The sequence below is a fragment of the Ascaphus truei genome, chromosome 6, assembly GCF_040206685.1.
Source record: "Ascaphus truei isolate aAscTru1 chromosome 6, aAscTru1.hap1, whole genome shotgun sequence".
Classification (NCBI taxonomy): Eukaryota; Metazoa; Chordata; class Amphibia; order Anura; family Ascaphidae; genus Ascaphus; species Ascaphus truei.
In genome coordinates this window covers 10,135,391-10,153,686 of record NC_134488.1, presented here as the reverse complement: position 1 = coordinate 10,153,686, position 18,296 = coordinate 10,135,391, and the positions used below count along the sequence as shown (strand labels likewise).

General features: G+C 41.4%; 1 protein-coding gene across 1 annotated transcript in view; it reads left to right on the top strand.

Annotated features, from left to right (window-relative positions):
- The window catches only part of SNX19 (sorting nexin 19), a 115,005-nt gene that overhangs the window by 88,363 nt on the left and 8,346 nt on the right, over nt 1-18,296 (top strand). Inside the window, 2 exon segments of the mRNA XM_075603365.1 lie at nt 346-456; nt 459-474. Coding sequence (XP_075459480.1) covers nt 346-456; nt 459-474 — 127 coding nt within the window.

Genomic DNA, 18,296 nt, shown 5'->3' with positions numbered 1-18,296 from the left:
GGCGTGCAGGGAGAGTGACTGATTCTGTCTGCTCTTAGTGTGCGTCTCTTACAGACTGATGCGGTCCAGTAGGATTCACACAGCGGGAGTCCCATTCAGAAGTAGGGACCTCCGCTGTGTTAATCCTGATGGGCCATTAGTCTGCACACGGGACCAGAACCGTGCCTGTGGCGGAATCTGTGCCGACTGCGCAACCAACCATTGTGCTACAGCCGTACATTGATATGTTTTTAAAAAGTATTGTTGCAACCTGTTGCAGTACGTGGGACTGCTGCTTTAAATAAATTAGAAGTGGAATGGGGGCAACGGTAGAGAATAATGTCTCTCATCCTGATTGTGTGACAGGTTTGGAATGTGGTCTGTCTGCTGTTTCTCTGGAGGTATTGTGGCTGGCAATGAGGGAGCAGTGGAGCTGGCTGTGCACTGATAACATGCAGAAACTCACCCATCTACTGTGTGGAGCCTCATCCAGAGGTAAGGAAACTAATATGAACAGTGACACCTAAACACCCTGAAGCGCAAATCTATGCACTTAACGAGGACTGTATCAGCAATAACATCTTATATTAATATAGCACCTGACTTACCATCAATTTCCAGACGACCTACAAAGTTAGAGTTGTCATAAATGGAACCTTTTCAGGTTGGGCTCAAGTTGTAAGTTGAATACCTCAAGCAAGAATGAACAGGCTACGTACAAATAAAATGGAACAATGTTAAATTAATCATTGATTGAGAAGGATTTAGGGGTGCTTGTATACTGGCTTCGCAATTGTGCTCAATGTCAGGCGGTAGCTGCAAAGGCAAATAAGATATTACAGTATCTTGCATAAAACAGGGAATAGATGGAAGGGAATGCAATCATATTTTTGCCACTGTATAAATGCTTAGTAAGACCACACTTAGAATATGGAGTACTGTTTTGGGCTGTACAGAAACGAGCCATCGAATTAATAAAGGAGATGGACAATCTGAATTACGAGGAAAAGCTAACTAGTTTAGATTTGTTTATATTGGAAAAGAGGCGTCTAAGAGGGGATATGATGACTATACAGTATACAAATAAATTCAGGGTCAATACAAGGAGCTTTCAAAAGAACTATTCATCCCAAGGCTAGTACACATGACACTTGATCATTCGTTAATATTGGAGGAAAGGAGATTTCACCAGCAACAAAGTTAAAATGTGGAATATATTACCCATGGAGACTGTGATGGCAGATACAATAGATTTATTCAAAATAAAGGTTAGACATTTCAAAAAAGGAAAGCTATATAGGGATATACCAAATAAGTAAACACAGGAAGGATGTTGATCCAGGGAGAAATCTTTGTCATTTCTCTTTGTGAATATTTGTCAGGAAGGAATTTATTTTTCCTGGCGGGCCGCCAGTTAGAAGAGCCCACTCTCTCTAAACTCTCCTCCTCCTTATACTGTACTGTCCCGGCCAGCTTTATTCTAAAGCTTGCCGGGTGTATCGCGGGCTGACAGCGAGGCTTTTCTCCGTTTAAAACGGAGTTTCCCGCGCGGCGGCTGCTTCAATAGATAAGCGCTAATGGCGCTTATTATTGAAAGCGCTCGAGGCGCGGGAAAAACGGCCGAAGATAGCCGCGCGCCGTCCGCAGCTGTTTTTAAACTGCGGAGGCAGCCGCATTAGTTTTAAGCCGGCCGGGACAGTATGTCAACGTTGATTTCTCGCTATTTCCCTGCTGGTCTCCTGCATTATTCTCATGGCGATCTCCTTTCCCACTTCACCTCTAGTGCTATATCTTACCTAAAACCTTTTTCTCTCTCTGTCCCCTACCTGTGGATCTCCCTTACACTCCATATACATACCAAGTGCCTTCTCTAACCACCATCATGGGAAATCTGTAAATACACCTTCTGAATAAAGCATATCAGTAGCCTAGAATTAGGACTCAACTCCCAATGTCTACAGAGCCATGTACAAACCATTTTGGTCAGGCACTGCTACCTTTGCATGGCACATGTACTCCTTTCCCTATTGCCTCTGTAAGTCTCCCAACATACCAGTTAGATTGTAAGCTCTATGGGGCGGTCATTCCTTCTGCATTTCCTAGTGTACTTTTCCTGTGTGTTGCACTTATTGTATTATAACTCCCTGTATTCTATTGCCTATTTTTTGTAAAGCACTAAATAATTAAATATATACATACAGTACAGGTGTATCAGGTTTCATCGCTCCTCCTGATAATGGAGAATATCACAGAATGTCCCACCATAACGCCCCAGCCGGAGCACTAACCTTTGCTACACCTGTATGTACAGTTAGACTTTACATGCATGCAGCCACCTCTGCGAAGGAATCCTAACCATACACAAAGATCATGGGGAAAAAGTAACTGTGATACTACTGCACCGACACACTTTATTCGAGCAAATACCCGGTATGTACCTGGCAGATACCTGCAATGCGCCGCTCCTCACCTCTGACAAGCCCCGTTGCATTTGCCTTCCCAGCCTGGGTTCATGCCTGGCTGATGGGCGGCTGATCTGTTAAATAATGATGATTAGGATTTAATAGGCTGCAATGCTTCGCGTGTCTACCAGATGGCATAAATTCATGAATTGTAATGCAGTGTATATATATATACTGTGCAGTATTGCAGCCAGCGGGAATAAAATGCTTCAATCCCTGCCTGAAAAATAACTCAATGCACTCGGGCAGAAAACAGTCACAAACCTCAATACACCCGGGTATACCCGAATTCGTGGGACTAGCCATGCTCGAATAAAGTGTGTCGCCAGTGTATCAGCACAGATTGTGAAGATGCGGCATAGGGAGATAAAAGGGTCTTGCCCAATATTCTGAAGCCAGGGTCACGTGTTATGTGTGAATAGCCCCCGATAGCATTAACTCAGCCCCCTTTCCAAATCACTCCAAGTCCTATAATATTTCCTTCACTTTATTGGAAAAGCAGCAGTAAATACAGGCTCTTGTGGATGGTGTGTAGTAGTGATTTGTAGTTAGAAACAGGTAGAAAGAGATGGCCTTGCCAAAGGAGAGTAACAGAGATGGGTGCTGTACTCACTGTCTCCAGGGTGGAAAAGGAAGTGAGGAGCAATGTGGGTAAAAGGAATAGTCTTGGGACAGACTATCTGAGAACAAAACAGGGGGGAGGGCAGAATAGCCCACTCTGGTAAGGATTTCAGAGGCTGCAGTAGCAACTCACTGATTACATGCCCAGAGGCAAGAAATGCAACATTGTAACATATCACACAGGCACAGTGTGTGTGTGCAAACTACATGCAGCTGAAAATAAGAAACTGACAGGCAGAAGCTGCAAACAAGGGGGGGTGGAGGGGGTGAACAGTGAGAGCAAAAATGGCTTACTTGTTCCATGATACCCAAGGTCACACAGACTGAGTTTAGGTGACATAAGCTTAATAGATCCAAGGACTGGTTTGCACTGCAAACCACCTTGTAACCCTCAAAGACAGGGAGCATTGTTGTTAAGAGGGTGCTAACAGCATATGACATATGCATGCCCTAATGTCAATATACTTTGCATCAGGTGGGCTACTTTTGCATCATGTCAGTAAGGAGGTGATCTCGTTTTATGGTGATTAAGGAGGGGTTAGTCGAGGAGTTTGTTGATGAGCATACTGTATAATAATGGTTTGTTGAATCGTTTCAGTTCATCTTACCATTGTTAACATAATTTAAACATGCTCTTAAATGTGTGTGTGTGTGTATATATATATATATATATATATATATCATGTATCCTCATTTGCATGTCTTAGACAGGTCTGCAACCCCGCCTATCACCATTATCACCCAGCACACAGCACTTTCACTGCAGCAAGGGATTCTGGGAAATGACATGCTAATGAGCACACAGTGCCACCTTTTGCTTCAAAACTATTCAACATGGTTTCCCTATAGACTTAAGCTTGCTGCATGGTCACAGCTTTGAGCACAGCCAGGGTTAAGATGCATAGCCAGCAAACCCACCCACAGACAGGGTTAAGATGCCCCCCGTTCAGAGGTCAGCGGCTGTGGCTCACCTTTGGGTAGTGATCCCCCCCATCCCCCATCTTCAAGAGCTCGGCAGCGGAGGCTCACTGGGGGGGCGGGACCTATGTGATTTCCCCCCCACCCCCCTTCAGAGCTGTCCTGTGGCGGCTCACTTGGGGGCCGGGCGGGAGGGTATGTGCGGCGGCTCACTGCGGGGGGGGGGGGGTTATTGCCAGGGGCGGCGGCGCGCTGCGGGGGGAGGGGTTATTGCCAGGGGCGGCGGCGCGCTGCGGGAGTGGGTATCTCTGCGGTGGCTGACTTTGCGTGCGGTGTGTGAGTGGCGACAGCTGACTTACTGTGGGACGGGCTGTCCGCTGCGGTGGCGGGCGGGAGCAGGGTCGCCAACAGAAATCATGGGGCCCAGGACAAATGGAAGGAGCAGGGCGGCCCCCCCCAACCCACGAAAAAATATGTTTTAGCGCGCAACTTGAACGTAACTGTTTTCTTATTGTCCTACAGAAAAAAACATTACAATGCAACCTGTTTATTTTTATATTTTCAACAAAAAACAGAGGACTGCGTGCCTGGGTGACTGAGTGGGTGACAGTGACTTGACAGTAACTGGATGGGTGGATGACAGTGACTGAGTGGGTGGGTGACAGAGTGACTGGGTGGGTGGGTGGGTGACAGAGTGACTGGGTGAGTGGGTGGATGACTGAGTTAATGGGTGGATGGATGACTGGGTGGGGGTGACTGAGTGGGTGGGTGGGTGATTGACTGGGTGGGTGATTGACTGGGTGGGTGGGTAAGGTGGCTTGTGACTGGTTTGGTGGGTTTGTGGGTGGGTGGAAGGGTTTGAGACTGGGTGGGTTTGTGACTTGGTGGGTGGGTGGATGGGTGGGTGGGTTTGTGACTGGGTGGGTGGATGGGTGGGGTTAGTGACTGGGTGAGTTAGTGACTTGGGGTTAGTGACTTTTAGTGACTGGGTGGGTAAGTGCTGTTTGTTACTGGGTGGGTTAGTGACTTGGGGTTAGTGACTGGGTGGGTGGGGTTAGTGGGTTGGGTGGGTTAGTTAGACACTGGGTGGGTTAGTGACTGGGTTTATGGGTGGATGGGTGGATTTGTGCCTGGGTGGGTTTGTGACTGGGTGGGTGGGGTTAGTGACTTTAGTGGATGGGTGGGTGGGGTTAGTGACTGGGTGGGTGGGGTTAGTTACTGGGTGGGTTAGTGACTGGGTGGATGGGTGGGTTTGTGACTGGGTGGGTGGGGTTAGTGACTTTAGTGACTGGGTGGGTGGGGTTAGTGACTGGGTGGGTTAGTGACTTGGGGTTAGTGACTGGGTGGGTGGGGTTAGTGACTGGGTGGGTGGGGTTAGTGACTTTTAGTGACTGGGTGGGTGGGGTTAGTGGGTTGGGTTGGTTAGTTAGTTAAGCAAACAAAAGAAAAATTTGTGCGCCTGGTGATCTGTTCCTGAAATGGATTATTAAATAAATCCAAGTGTGATTAAAAAAAAAAAAAAAAAAAAAAAAAAGGGGGGGGGGGGGGGAAAAAATAAAAAAAATTTAAATAATAAATTGAATGGAAACGAAAATACACCTTGATGATGTGAGTAGTTAAATCCTATGAATACATATACTTTTATACCATTAATAGGTTATGTGACATGAACCATTAGGAGTGAGAGGGGTTAATTGTGGTTATAGCACAAAAAATGTCAGACGGAACCAAAATGATCCAAACACATAAGCAGCTTCCAATGCAAGGTACCCAAACTTTGCTGAATAAGGACAATAAAGAAAACAACCAGGGAAGCGCTATATTAGTTGGGATCAGGCTCAGCAGCCAATTTTATGTATAAACCACATATAAAACAATAGCATAAAATAGCATGAATGAATACACAAAAATATAATATATAAAATGAGTAACACAAGTCTCTGCCAGTTGGAGATTGTCCAGGTGATGTAAGTGCAAGTTAATGCCCCTGTCTGATGTGACAGACTCGGGCAAGAGTGACCTTTGAGAGGTATAAATCCAGAGTGGTAGCTGGGATGGAAAGCGCTACCAACTGTGCAGGTAATGAAGTGTGTAGAAATGGGAAGGTGCCGTAGGCATCAAATATGGAAAAAGCTCACCCAGACTTCAAACTCTTTGCGCTGGTGGCTCCTTTTGTTTCCTCCTTCACAGCCTCGCTGCAGAAACTCCGCTGCACAGCTCTCCTGGGCTTGCACACCAGGGATGGAACTACTCACAGGGCGCCGGGTTTCCGGGTATGACGTCACGGCCGGACGTGACGCACCAACCCTTCCCGGCTGTGCCTGGAGCTGCCGCAGCACACAGGGGCTGAGAGCCGAATTTCACACACCTCACACAGCTTCAAAGTTCCACAGCCTACGCAGTACACTCTCCAAGGGACTCCACGTTAGACCACCAGGACTGGGGCAATGAGACAGGGATGCACAAGAGCTGCAACCCCTCTAGACTCCTCCTCCTACGCGTTTCAGCACGTGACGTGCTTTCATCAGGGATACCATGGGGGTGTTTAGAGTGGACTATAAATACCCATCTAGACAGCGGTCATCAATTAGCCTAATTGGCTTCCAATGACAATCTCACACCCTCAGTACAACAGTGCATCTCAGCACAACCCCCATGTAATGGTTCATGTCACAAAAAAACAAGGTGTACAAAGAAAAATTACAATACAACAACATAACATTTGAATGAATTGATACATTATTATTAAACATTACAAAGTCCCACTGTTTATACTACATAACAAATATGCAAACACTAAACAACACATAAAGAGTAAATGTAAATCCTGAATTCATTAACTCAATTTAACATTTCAACACTACATCTTGGGATATTCCGCAAATTTGCCACAAGTATATAAATCAATAAATGGCATATAATAAAAATGTGCTAAAAAGACTATACAACACTCCAAGAGTACACTTAAATGATGAACTCCCTTACTTAATTGGATACCCAATCGGTGAGTCCTGTGATGTTCAACAGAATAGCCTTAAATGCATGATTAAATTGCATCCCATACAAGAAGAGTATGGATCACCTGGGTAGAAAAAAAAAAAAGAAAAAAAAACCACACATTACACTAAAATAACATTTGGAGAACCTAGATGGAGGGGGACGTATTGGATTAATAAAAACATATGTTAAAAATATAAATATAGTTTTAAAAAACTGTGTTTAAAACTATATTATAAGATATATAAAAACCCCACAACTTCATTGAAAGGCAAGGAGATCTAAGTCCTCATTTAGACCTTTGGGGCTTAGTGTCTGTAGTTTAAAAATCCAATACGTCTCTTGTTTTCTCAATTTTAAAAGTCTATCCCCTCTCATATTTGTTTTTCCAATGTGTTCTATACCCGTGACTGTTAAACCTTCTGTACACATATTGTGTTTAATTAAAAAATGGCGTGAAACTCCATGACCTGTGAAGCCTTTTAGGATGTTTCGTCTATGTTCAGTGAACCTTTCTTTAAGACTTCGCTTGGTTCTTCCTATATAGTGGAGACCACAGGGGCAGGTAAGCAAGTAAATAATAAAATCTGTATTGCAGTTGATAAAATGCTTAATTTTAAAAACTTCTCCTGTGGTCTTTGATTTAAATTCGATACTTTTATTAGTTATGTGTTTGCAGGTCAAGCAGTTATTTCTTCCACATTTGTAACATCCTTGGGGGGGTGCTGGTAACCACATATTTGTATTTGGTATTGGGGTTTCCCTCATGTCTGGTTCTAATTTCCTTAAAATTGTTGGAGCTAGGACGTTTTTCAGGTTCCTTGCCCGCCTGAACACGATCTCTGGTTTGTTTTTCAGGACTTTACCTAAAATTGGATCATTTTGTAAAATCCCCCAATGCTTAGTTAAAATCTTTTTTATTTCATTTGATGCCCTATTAAATCTTGTAATAAATGAACAGCTGCCTACATTACGTGGATCAATATTTACATCCTCACTTTTTTTGGATTTTCCTGTAATCAATGCATTTTGATTATATTCCTTTACCTTGGAAACTAGTGCTTCTAATTTGTCTTTTTGGTAACCTTTCGCTAGAAATTTGTTAACAAGAACAGTGGATTGTTCTTCAAAATCTGAATTCCTTGTACAATTTCTGCGCACTCTCAATAGCTGCCCGTAGGGGATGTTATTTAGCCAGGTCTTTGAATGATTACTTTTTTGATCTAAATAGCTATTGGAGTCCACCGTCTTAAAAAAGGTTTTTGTTAAGATTTTGTCCCCTTCATTAAATAAGGTTAAATCCAAAAAATTGATTCTGGAAGGGTTATGCTCATGGGTGAACTGTAGATTGACACTGTTATCATTAATATACTTATAAAATTGTAAAAGCTCCACTTCAGTGCCCTTCCAAATAATTAACAGGTCGTCTATGAAGCGTTTATAAAAAAATATATTTTTATGGAAGGGATTATTTTTCCATATATTGTCATCCTCCCATTTCCCCATGAACAAATTAGCAAAACTGGGGGCAAATTTTGTCCCCATTGCAGTTCCAATGTTTTGAATATAAAATTTGCCTTCAAATAAAAAATAGTTATTCTTTAAAATGAATTCAATACTTTTTAAGATAAAAGCTCTTTGGTCAGCATGCATAAAAGGGTCCTGTTTTAAAAAATAGTCCACAGCCTCTAGACCTTTTTCGTGTAAAATGCTTGTATACAATGCTGTGACATCGCATGTAACCCATAAAAGATCATCAGCCCATAGAACATTCTTTAAAAGTTGTAAAATGTGTTGTGTATCTTTTGTATGGGATTTAAGTTCTCTCACATGTTTCTGTAGAAAAGAATCCACAAATTCCGACAAAGCTGATGTTAGCGAGTTTATGCCTGAAATAATCGGCCGGCCTGGTGGATTGATGAGGCTCTTATGAATTTTCGGCAAATGATATAGTACAGGAGTGCTGGGTTGCTCGATGTTTAAAAACTTGAATTCTGCTGTATTAAGAACATTATTCGCCAAACCTTCCTTCAAGTGTTTTAGAAGGCTGATCTGAAATTTAGTGAGGGGGTCCCCCACTAGAAGTGAATAGGATTCCCTATCTCCTAGTATCCTTAGGGCTTCCGCAACATACTCTTCTTTGTCTTGGATGACAATTCCACCCCCTTTGTCGGCTTGACGGATAACTATTCCACTATTTCCTTTCAGATCCTCGACTGCTTTTAATTCTTTTGGTGATAAGTTAAACTTTGTTTTCGGTGGATGTTCGCATAAATACTCTAAATCCTTAAAAACCAGATCATAAAAAACTTCTACATTATGTCCTTTTGAATAAGAGGGATAAAAATTAGATTTCGGTTTAAAATGTGTGTGAGAAATTTCATAAGGTTTAGTCATTGAATTAAAAAGTGAAGCTGCTTCCTCTGGCCCCTCGTTTTCTTCAAATAGTGCAACCATAGATTTTACGTATTCCTCTTCTCTCGTTTGTGCCATGCTATCATAGATAGGAACTGGAGTTGTTCCATTTTTCAGAAAATGGCGTTTAAGCGTTAGTTTTCTTGTGAATCTATGTAAATCAATGAACAAATCGAACAATACTGGTCCACTGGTGGGTGCAAAGGTCAAACCCCTCTCAAGTACTTTACTTTGGTCAGAAGTTAAAATAACCTTGGATAGGTTGAAAATACTTCCCTGTTTGCTTAACCTATCTAGTTTGCACTGTCTTTTTCTTTGAATTTCCTTTCCCCCTCTGCTACCTCTCTTTCGAGTTTTCTTAGGTCTTTCTGGGTTTGGATCAGTAACTGCTTCCGTTTCTCCTGAAGTGCTCTTTCTTTCTCCTTCAGATCTTTCAACTCCTTCTCTTTCAGATATTTTGCATCTAGGGGCAACTGTTTTCTTCCCTTTTGGTCTCTCTCTAAAAAAGATACCGCTGTTGAATTTCTAGAGCTATCCACAATTCCCAACCTGATTTTGGGTTTGGCTCCCAGATTAGGCTCAATGTGCGAGACTTCAGTAATTCTAAAAGTATCAGAGGTCGGTCTTGTGGAGTCTGATCCCAGACCTTTTGGTGTTGATAAATGGAAGGCTCCCCTTAATTGTGGATGCCTTATGGTTCCTAAAACTTTATGAGACTTGTTATCCTCAAACCTACTTATATTCTCAGACATAGCTATGGGTTTTCTATGTTTGTCGGTTGGGATATATCTTGGTGAATCAAGAGGCTGTTTGCCACTAACATTAATATTACGATTCTGTTCCCTTACTGTATATGGCCTATACCTAACAGATTTCATATTCTCATTCCCCTCCCGTTTTTTTGCCCAGTTTCTTTGTTTATTTGTTGCATAATCTGTGAGGTCTCTTTCAAATTTCCCTTCCTTAGATGATATTAATTCTGCTTCAAATTTCTCTAATTTACAATCTGTATCTGAAACTAAGTCACAAAATTCCTCAGTGTCACTAAAGAGTTTTAGTTCACCCTGTAGTTTATCAATTTCAACTGCCAAATTTTCCAAAATTTTCTCTCTATATGTGATTAAGATTCTAATGAGGGCAAATGAGGAGACATCAAGAATCTCATTCCATGATTTGGTAAATTCCAAATCATCAAATGCGGCTTTCTTAGAGAGTCTTAGACCACGTGGGATTCTACCTTCATTCAAATATTTTTTCAAAAAATAGACATCCCACCAGTGGCGTGCCTCCAGTTTGAGCATTTTTTCTAGTTTAAAAAACTCAGAGGATAAGTCACAAATTTCCTCATCCAAGATTAAAGTAGTATTGTTGCTTGCTAGTTTTGTATCTTTTAGATGTTTCTTTCTCCTTGAAAGTCTATCATTAACTGTCCTAAAACTTGCCATTATGGAACTGCAGAAAAAACTAAATCCTGCCTCCAAGAATTGGTGATTTCAGGAATAGAATCAACTGGCTGCACTATAAGGGTATAGGGTTGAACAAGCAAACAAAAGAAAAATTTGTGCGCCTGGTGATCTGTTCCTGAAATGGATTATTAAATAAATCCAAGTGTGATTAAAAAAAAAAAAAAAAAAAAAAAGGGGGGGGGGAAAAAAAATAAAAAAATTTTAAATAATAAATTGAATGGAAACGAAAATACACCTTGATCATGTGAGTAGTTAAATCCTATGAATACATATACTTTTATACCATTAATAGGTTATGTGACATGAACCATTAGGAGTGGTGGGATGTCTATTTTTTGAAAAAATATTTGAATGAAGGTAGAATCCCACGTGGTCTAAGACTCTCTAAGAAAGCCGCATTTGATGATTTGGAATTTACCAAATCATGGAATGAGATTCTTGATGTCTCCTCATTTGCCCTCATTAGAATCTTAATCACATATAGAGAGAAAATTTTGGAAAATTTGGCAGTTGAAATTGATAAACTACAGGGTGAACTAAAACTCTTTAGTGACACTGAGGAATTTTGTGACTTAGTTTCAGATACAGATTGTAAATTAGAGAAATTTGAAGCAGAATTAATATCATCTAAGGAAGGGAAATTTGAAAGAGACCTCACAGATTATGCAACAAATAAACAAAGAAACTGGGCAAAAAAACGGGAGGGGAATGAGAATATGAAATCTGGTAGGTATAGGCCATATACAGTAAGGGAACAGAATCGTAATATTAATGTTAGTGGCAAACAGCCTCTTGATTCACCAAGATATATCCCAACCGACAAACATAGAAAACCCATAGCTATGTCTGAGAATATAAGTAGGTTTGAGGATAACAAGTCTCATAAAGTTTTAGGAACCATAAGGCATCCACAATTAAGGGGAGCCTTCCATTTATCAACACCAAAAGGTCTGGGATCAGACTCCACAAGACCGACCTCTGATACTTTTAGAATTACTGAAGTCTCGCACATTGAGCCTAATCTGGGAGCCAAACCCAAAATCAGGTTGGGAATTGTGGATAGCTCTAGAAATTCAACAGCGGTATCTTTTTTAGAGAGAGACCAAAAGGGAAGAAAACAGTTGCCCCTAGATGCAAAATATCTGAAAGAGAAGGAGTTGAAAGATCTGAAGGAGAAAGAAAGAGCACTTCAGGAGAAACGGAAGCAGTTACTGATCCAAACCCAGAAAGACCTAAGAAAACTCGAAAGAGAGGTAGCAGAGGGGGAAAGGAAATTCAAAGAAAAAGACAGTGCAAACTAGATAGGTTAAGCAAACAGGGAAGTATTTTCAACCTATCCAAGGTTATTTTAACTTCTGACCAAAGTAAAGTACTTGAGAGGGGTTTGACCTTTGCACCCACCAGTGGACCAGTATTGTTCGATTTGTTCATTGATTTACATAGATTCACAAGAAAACTAACGCTTAAACGCCATTTTCTGAAAAATGGAACAACTCCAGTTCCTATCTATGATAGCATGGCACAAACGAGAGAAGAGGAATACGTAAAATCTATGGTTGCACTATTTGAAGAAAACGAGGGGCCAGAGGAAGCAGCTTCACTTTTTAATTCAATGACTAAACCTTATGAAATTTCTCACACACATTTTAAACCGAAATCTAATTTTTATCCCTCTTATTCAAAAGGACATAATGTAGAAGTTTTTTATGATCTGGTTTTTAAGGATTTAGAGTATTTATGCGAACATCCACCGAAAACAAAGTTTAACTTATCACCAAAAGAATTAAAAGCAGTCGAGGATCTGAAAGGAAATAGTGGAATAGTTATCCGTCAAGCCGACAAAGGGGGTGGAATTGTCATCCAAGACAAAGAAGAGTATGTTGCGGAAGCCCTAAGGATACTAGGAGATAGGGAATCCTATTCACTTCTAGTGGGGGACCCCCTCACTAAATTTCAGATCAGCCTTCTAAAACACTTGAAGGAAGGTTTGGCGAATAATGTTCTTAATACAGCAGAATTCAAGTTTTTAAACATCGAGCAACCCAGCACTCCTGTACTATATCATTTGCCGAAAATTCATAAGAGCCTCATCAATCCACCAGGCCGGCCGATTATTTCAGGCATAAACTCGCTAACATCAGCTTTGTCGGAATTTGTGGATTCTTTTCTACAGAAACATGTGAGAGAACTTAAATCCCATACAAAAGATACACAACACATTTTACAACTTTTAAAGAATGTTCTATGGGCTGATGATCTTTTATGGGTTACATGCGATGTCACAGCATTGTATACAAGCATTTTACACGAAAAAGGTCTAGAGGCTGTGGACTATTTTTTAAAACAGGACCCTTTTATGCATGCTGACCAAAGAGCTTTTATCTTAAAAAGTATTGAATTCATTTTAAAGAATAACTATTTTTTATTTGAAGGCAAATTTTATATTCAAAACATTGGAACTGCAATGGGGACAAAATTTGCCCCCAGTTTTGCTAATTTGTTCATGGGGAAATGGGAGGATGACAATATATGGAAAAATAATCCCTTCCATAAAAATATATTTTTTTATAAACGCTTCATAGACGACCTGTTAATTATTTGGAAGGGCACTGAAGTGGAGCTTTTACAATTTTATAAGTATATTAATGATAACAGTGTCAATCTACAGTTCACCCATGAGCATAACCCTTCCAGAATCAATTTTTTGGATTTAACCTTATTTAATGAAGGGGACAAAATCTTAACAAAAACCTTTTTTAAGACGGTGGACTCCAATAGCTATTTAGATCAAAAAAGTAATCATTCAAAGACCTGGCTAAATAACATCCCCTACGGGCAGCTATTGAGAGTGCGCAGAAATTGTACAAGGAATTCAGATTTTGAAGAACAATCCACTGTTCTTGTTAACAAATTTCTAGCGAAAGGTTACCAAAAAGACAAATTAGAAGCACTAGTTTCCAAGGTAAAGGAATATAATCAAAATGCATTGATTACAGGAAAATCCAAAAAAAGTGAGGATGTAAATATTGATCCACGTAATGTAGGCAGCTGTTCATTTATTACAAGATTTAATAGGGCATCAAATGAAATAAAAAAGATTTTAACTAAGCATTGGGGGATTTTACAAAATGATCCAATTTTAGGTAAAGTCCTGAAAAACAAACCAGAGATCGTGTTCAGGCGGGCAAGGAACCTGAAAAACGTCCTAGCTCCAACAATTTTAAGGAAATTAGAACCAGACATGAGGGAAACCCCAATACCAAATACAAATATGTGGTTACCAGCACCCCCCCCCAAGGATGTTACAAATGTGGAAGAAATAACTGCTTGACCTGCAAACACATAACTAATAAAAGTATCGAATTTAAATCAAAGACCACAGGAGAAGTTTTTAAAATTAAGCATTTTATCAACTGCAATACAGATTTTATTATTTACTTGCTTACCTGCCCCTGTGGTCTCCACTATATAGGAAGAACCAAGCGAAGTCTTAAAGAAAGGTTCACTGAACATAGACGAAACATCCTAAAAGGCTTCACAGGTCATGGAGTTTCACGCCATTTTTTAATTAAACACAATATGTGTACAGAAGGTTTAACAGTCACGGGTATAGAACACATTGGAAAAACAAATATGAGAGGGGATAGACTTTTAAAATTGAGAAAACAAGAGACGTATTGGATTTTTAAACTACAGACACTAAGCCCCAAAGGTCTAAATGAGGACTTAGATCTCCTTGCCTTTCAATGAAGTTGTGGGGTTTTTATATATCTTATAATATAGTTTTAAACACAGTTTTTTAAAACTATATTTATATTTTTAACATATGTTTTTATTAATCCAATACGTCCCCCTCCATCTAGGTTCTCCAAATGTTATTTTAGTGTAATGTGTGGTTTTTTTTTCTTTTCTTTTTTTCTACCCAGGTGATCCATACTCTTCTTGTATGGGATGCAATTTAATCATGCATTTAAGGCTATTCTGTTGAACATCACAGGACTCACCGATTGGGTATCCAATTAAGTAAGGGAGTTCATCATTTAAGTGTACTCTTGGAGTGTTGTATAGTCTTTTTAGCACATTTTTATTATATGCCATTTATTGATTTATATACTTGTGGCAAATTTGCGGAATATCCCAAGATGTAGTGTTGAAATGTTAAATTGAGTTAATGAATTCAGGATTTACATTTACTCTTTATGTGTTGTTTAGTGTTTGCATATTTGTTATGTAGTATAAACAGTGGGACTTTGTAATGTTTAATAATAATGTATCAATTCATTCAAATGTTATGTTGTTGTATTGTAATTTTTCTTTATACACCTTGTTTTTTTGTGACATGAACCATTACATGGGGGTTGTGCTGAGATGCACTGTTGTACTGAGGGTGTGAGATTGTCATTGGAAGCCAATTAGGCTAATTGATGACCGCTGTCTAGATGGGTATTTATAGTCCACTCTAAACACCCCCATGGTATCCCTGATGAAAGCACGTCACGTGCTGAAACGCGTAGGAGGAGGAGTCTAGAGGGGTTGCAGCTCTTGTGCATCCCTGTCTCATTGCCCCAGTCCTGGTGGTCTAACGTGGAGTCCCTTGGAGAGTGTACTGCGTAGGCTGTGGAACTTTGAAGCTGTGTGAGGTGTGTGAAATTCGGCTCTCAGCCCCTGTGTGCTGCGGCAGCTCCAGGCACAGCCGGGAAGGGTTGGTGCGTCACGTCCGGCCGTGACGTCATACCCGGAAACCCGGCGCCCTGTGAGTAGTTCCATCCCTGGTGTGCAAGCCCAGGAGAGCTGTGCAGCGGAGTTTCTGCAGCGAGGCTGTGAAGGAGGAAACAAAAGGAGCCACCAGCGCAAAGAGTTTGAAGTCTGGGTGAGCTTTTTCCATATTTGATGCCTACGGCACCTTCCCATTTCTACACACTTCATTACCTGCACAGTTGGTAGCGCTTTCCATCCCAGCTACCACTCTGGATTTATACCTCTCAAAGGTCACTCTTGCCCGAGTCTGTCACATCAGACAGGGGCATTAACTTGCACTTACATCACCTGGACAATCTCCAACTGGCAGAGACTTGTGTTACTCATTTTATATATTATATTTTTGTGTATTCATTCATGCTATTTTATGCTATTGTTTTATATGTGGTTTATACATAAAATTGGCTGCTGAGCCTGATCCCAACTAATATAGCGCTTCCCTGGTTGTTTTCTTTATTGTGGTTAGTTAGTTACTGGGTGGGTTAGTTAGTTACTAGGTGGGTTAGTTAGTGACTGGGTGGGTTAGTGACTGGGTGGGTGAGTTAGTGGGTTTTAGTGACTGGGTGGCGGGGGTGTTTGGCAGCTTTGGGGGGGTGTTTGGCAGCTGAGGGGGGGTGTTTGGCAGCTGAGGGGGGGGGTGTTTGGCAGCTGAGGGGGGTTCGGCAGGTAAGGGGGGCTGGATGGTCGGCAGCAGAGGGGGGTTTCGGGCTGTTTAGTGAGGGGTGCTCGGCGGCTCACAGGGTTGGTTACCTGTGATTGGCAGCGGAAGAGGCAGCAGGCGGGCAGGAGCGACTGAGGAGAGGGAGAGGTGCCCGTGAGACACTGCGACGGCTGGGGTTGATGAGGGGGTGCAGCCGTGGGAGGGCAGGCGGACCGACGGACCAATCATATTGTCTACAGGGACGCACAAACAACACTTTCAGTTTTATATATATATACATATACATATATAACATAGAAAAAGAACAAAAAGCACTCCGTAATAATAGTCACTGGTGTGGGTGCAGATCCTATAATGAAGAATAAGCAATACGATACCGTTTGGAAACGGAAATCAGCAGGCAGCACTCCAGAATTGAACAAACAAGTGTATTGAAAAAATAAAAACAGAACCAATGTTTCGGTCCACGAATGGGACCTTTGTCATATGTATATATGAAAAAGGATATTCTGCTGCGCTCACTCTGGTGCGTGGATAATGATAAAGGATAGTGAATAAAAATGCGGTTTTGCCTGCGTTACAAACCGACAGACTACATAAAACACAAACAAAAAAAAGACAAACAGACCGGGGAATACAAGAAAAAGGATAAAGTGCCCCACATCCGATCCCAGAAGCAGATAGAGCCGTAACCAGTGCTGTAGGGACACCGCTGCCAGTCTTCAGAAATATCCAATTTCTCCTTCACACGCAAAAAAAGAAGACAGCGCGGCTCCCATAGCATAAAAGTGTATTTACAGAATTATGCTATGGGAGCCGCCGCGCTGTCTTCTTTTTTTTGCAATATATATATATAGATATATATAGATATATCACGAGGCCAGTCAGCACACAGATGTAAGGCATAAAACAGTTGCTAGTCCCATAGATGTCCACACATCAAGTAACCCAGACCGCAGACTGGTAAAAGAGACAGCAAACAGCAAGGAGTAATCCAAAAAGAATTGTATTTTAACAACTGTTACACGATAGCCAATGTTTCGGTCCCACAAGGGAGACCTTCTTCAGGGCCGTGCAAACACCAAGTGCCAGTGACCCACTGACCCCTCCCATAGTGCACCACAATCAACATAAACCAATCACAAACATCCCATCAGCATCAACATGCACCTCAGCTGTCTGCCCTGCACCACCAGCCAATACCTGAAGTCGGATTACATCTTCCACACCCACGAACGGAGGGAGATCAATGACATGATCAGAGCGACACCGCTCTGACGTCAGCAGCTTGCGTCCTGTCCCGATACCTGCAGCGTGTCACCCATCGAGCATGCGCAACCAAACACTCTGTGAGCCGGGGAGCCAATAGGGAACGCAGCTGAGCACCACTACAGTGCACAGAAAGCGTCAATCGTATCCCTGGCAACCTAGGAAGCCAGCAGACAGCCTGCGCATGCGCTGTAATATACATTGTCAGGAGTGGCACCACCACACCTACCAGGCACAGTCAACAAGCAATAGCAGAAAACCATAGGGCTATGGCTAAGCTTGTATAAAGCAAAAGCCACATATATAATGGTCTGCGGGGCGCAGGAGGACACATCTAAAGTGTGCATGCAAATGTTGACACACAAAAAAAACGCAAGGGAAGTGAGACAATGGAGGACATGTGACATCACATAATGTAAAAACCTGATCAGGGAAACAAACAAGCAATATTCATGAATAAAGGTATATATAACATTAACAAAGAGATGTATAAAGCATTTACAAAAAACAGCCCAATTTCAGCTCCTCATTCAAACCACCAGGTGCCATGGTGCGTAGCTCATAAATGAGCCTGGCCTCCTGTTGTAACAAGATCTTACCCCCGTCACCACCAGATATGCTAACGGTGGAGGTTTTTTGTTGCCTTTTTCACCCACAATAACTTTAAAAAAAAATATATATATATATATAATAGTTTTTTTGTTTTTTTATGCGCTATGTGTAGGAGCTTAGGGAGGACACCCATCCCAG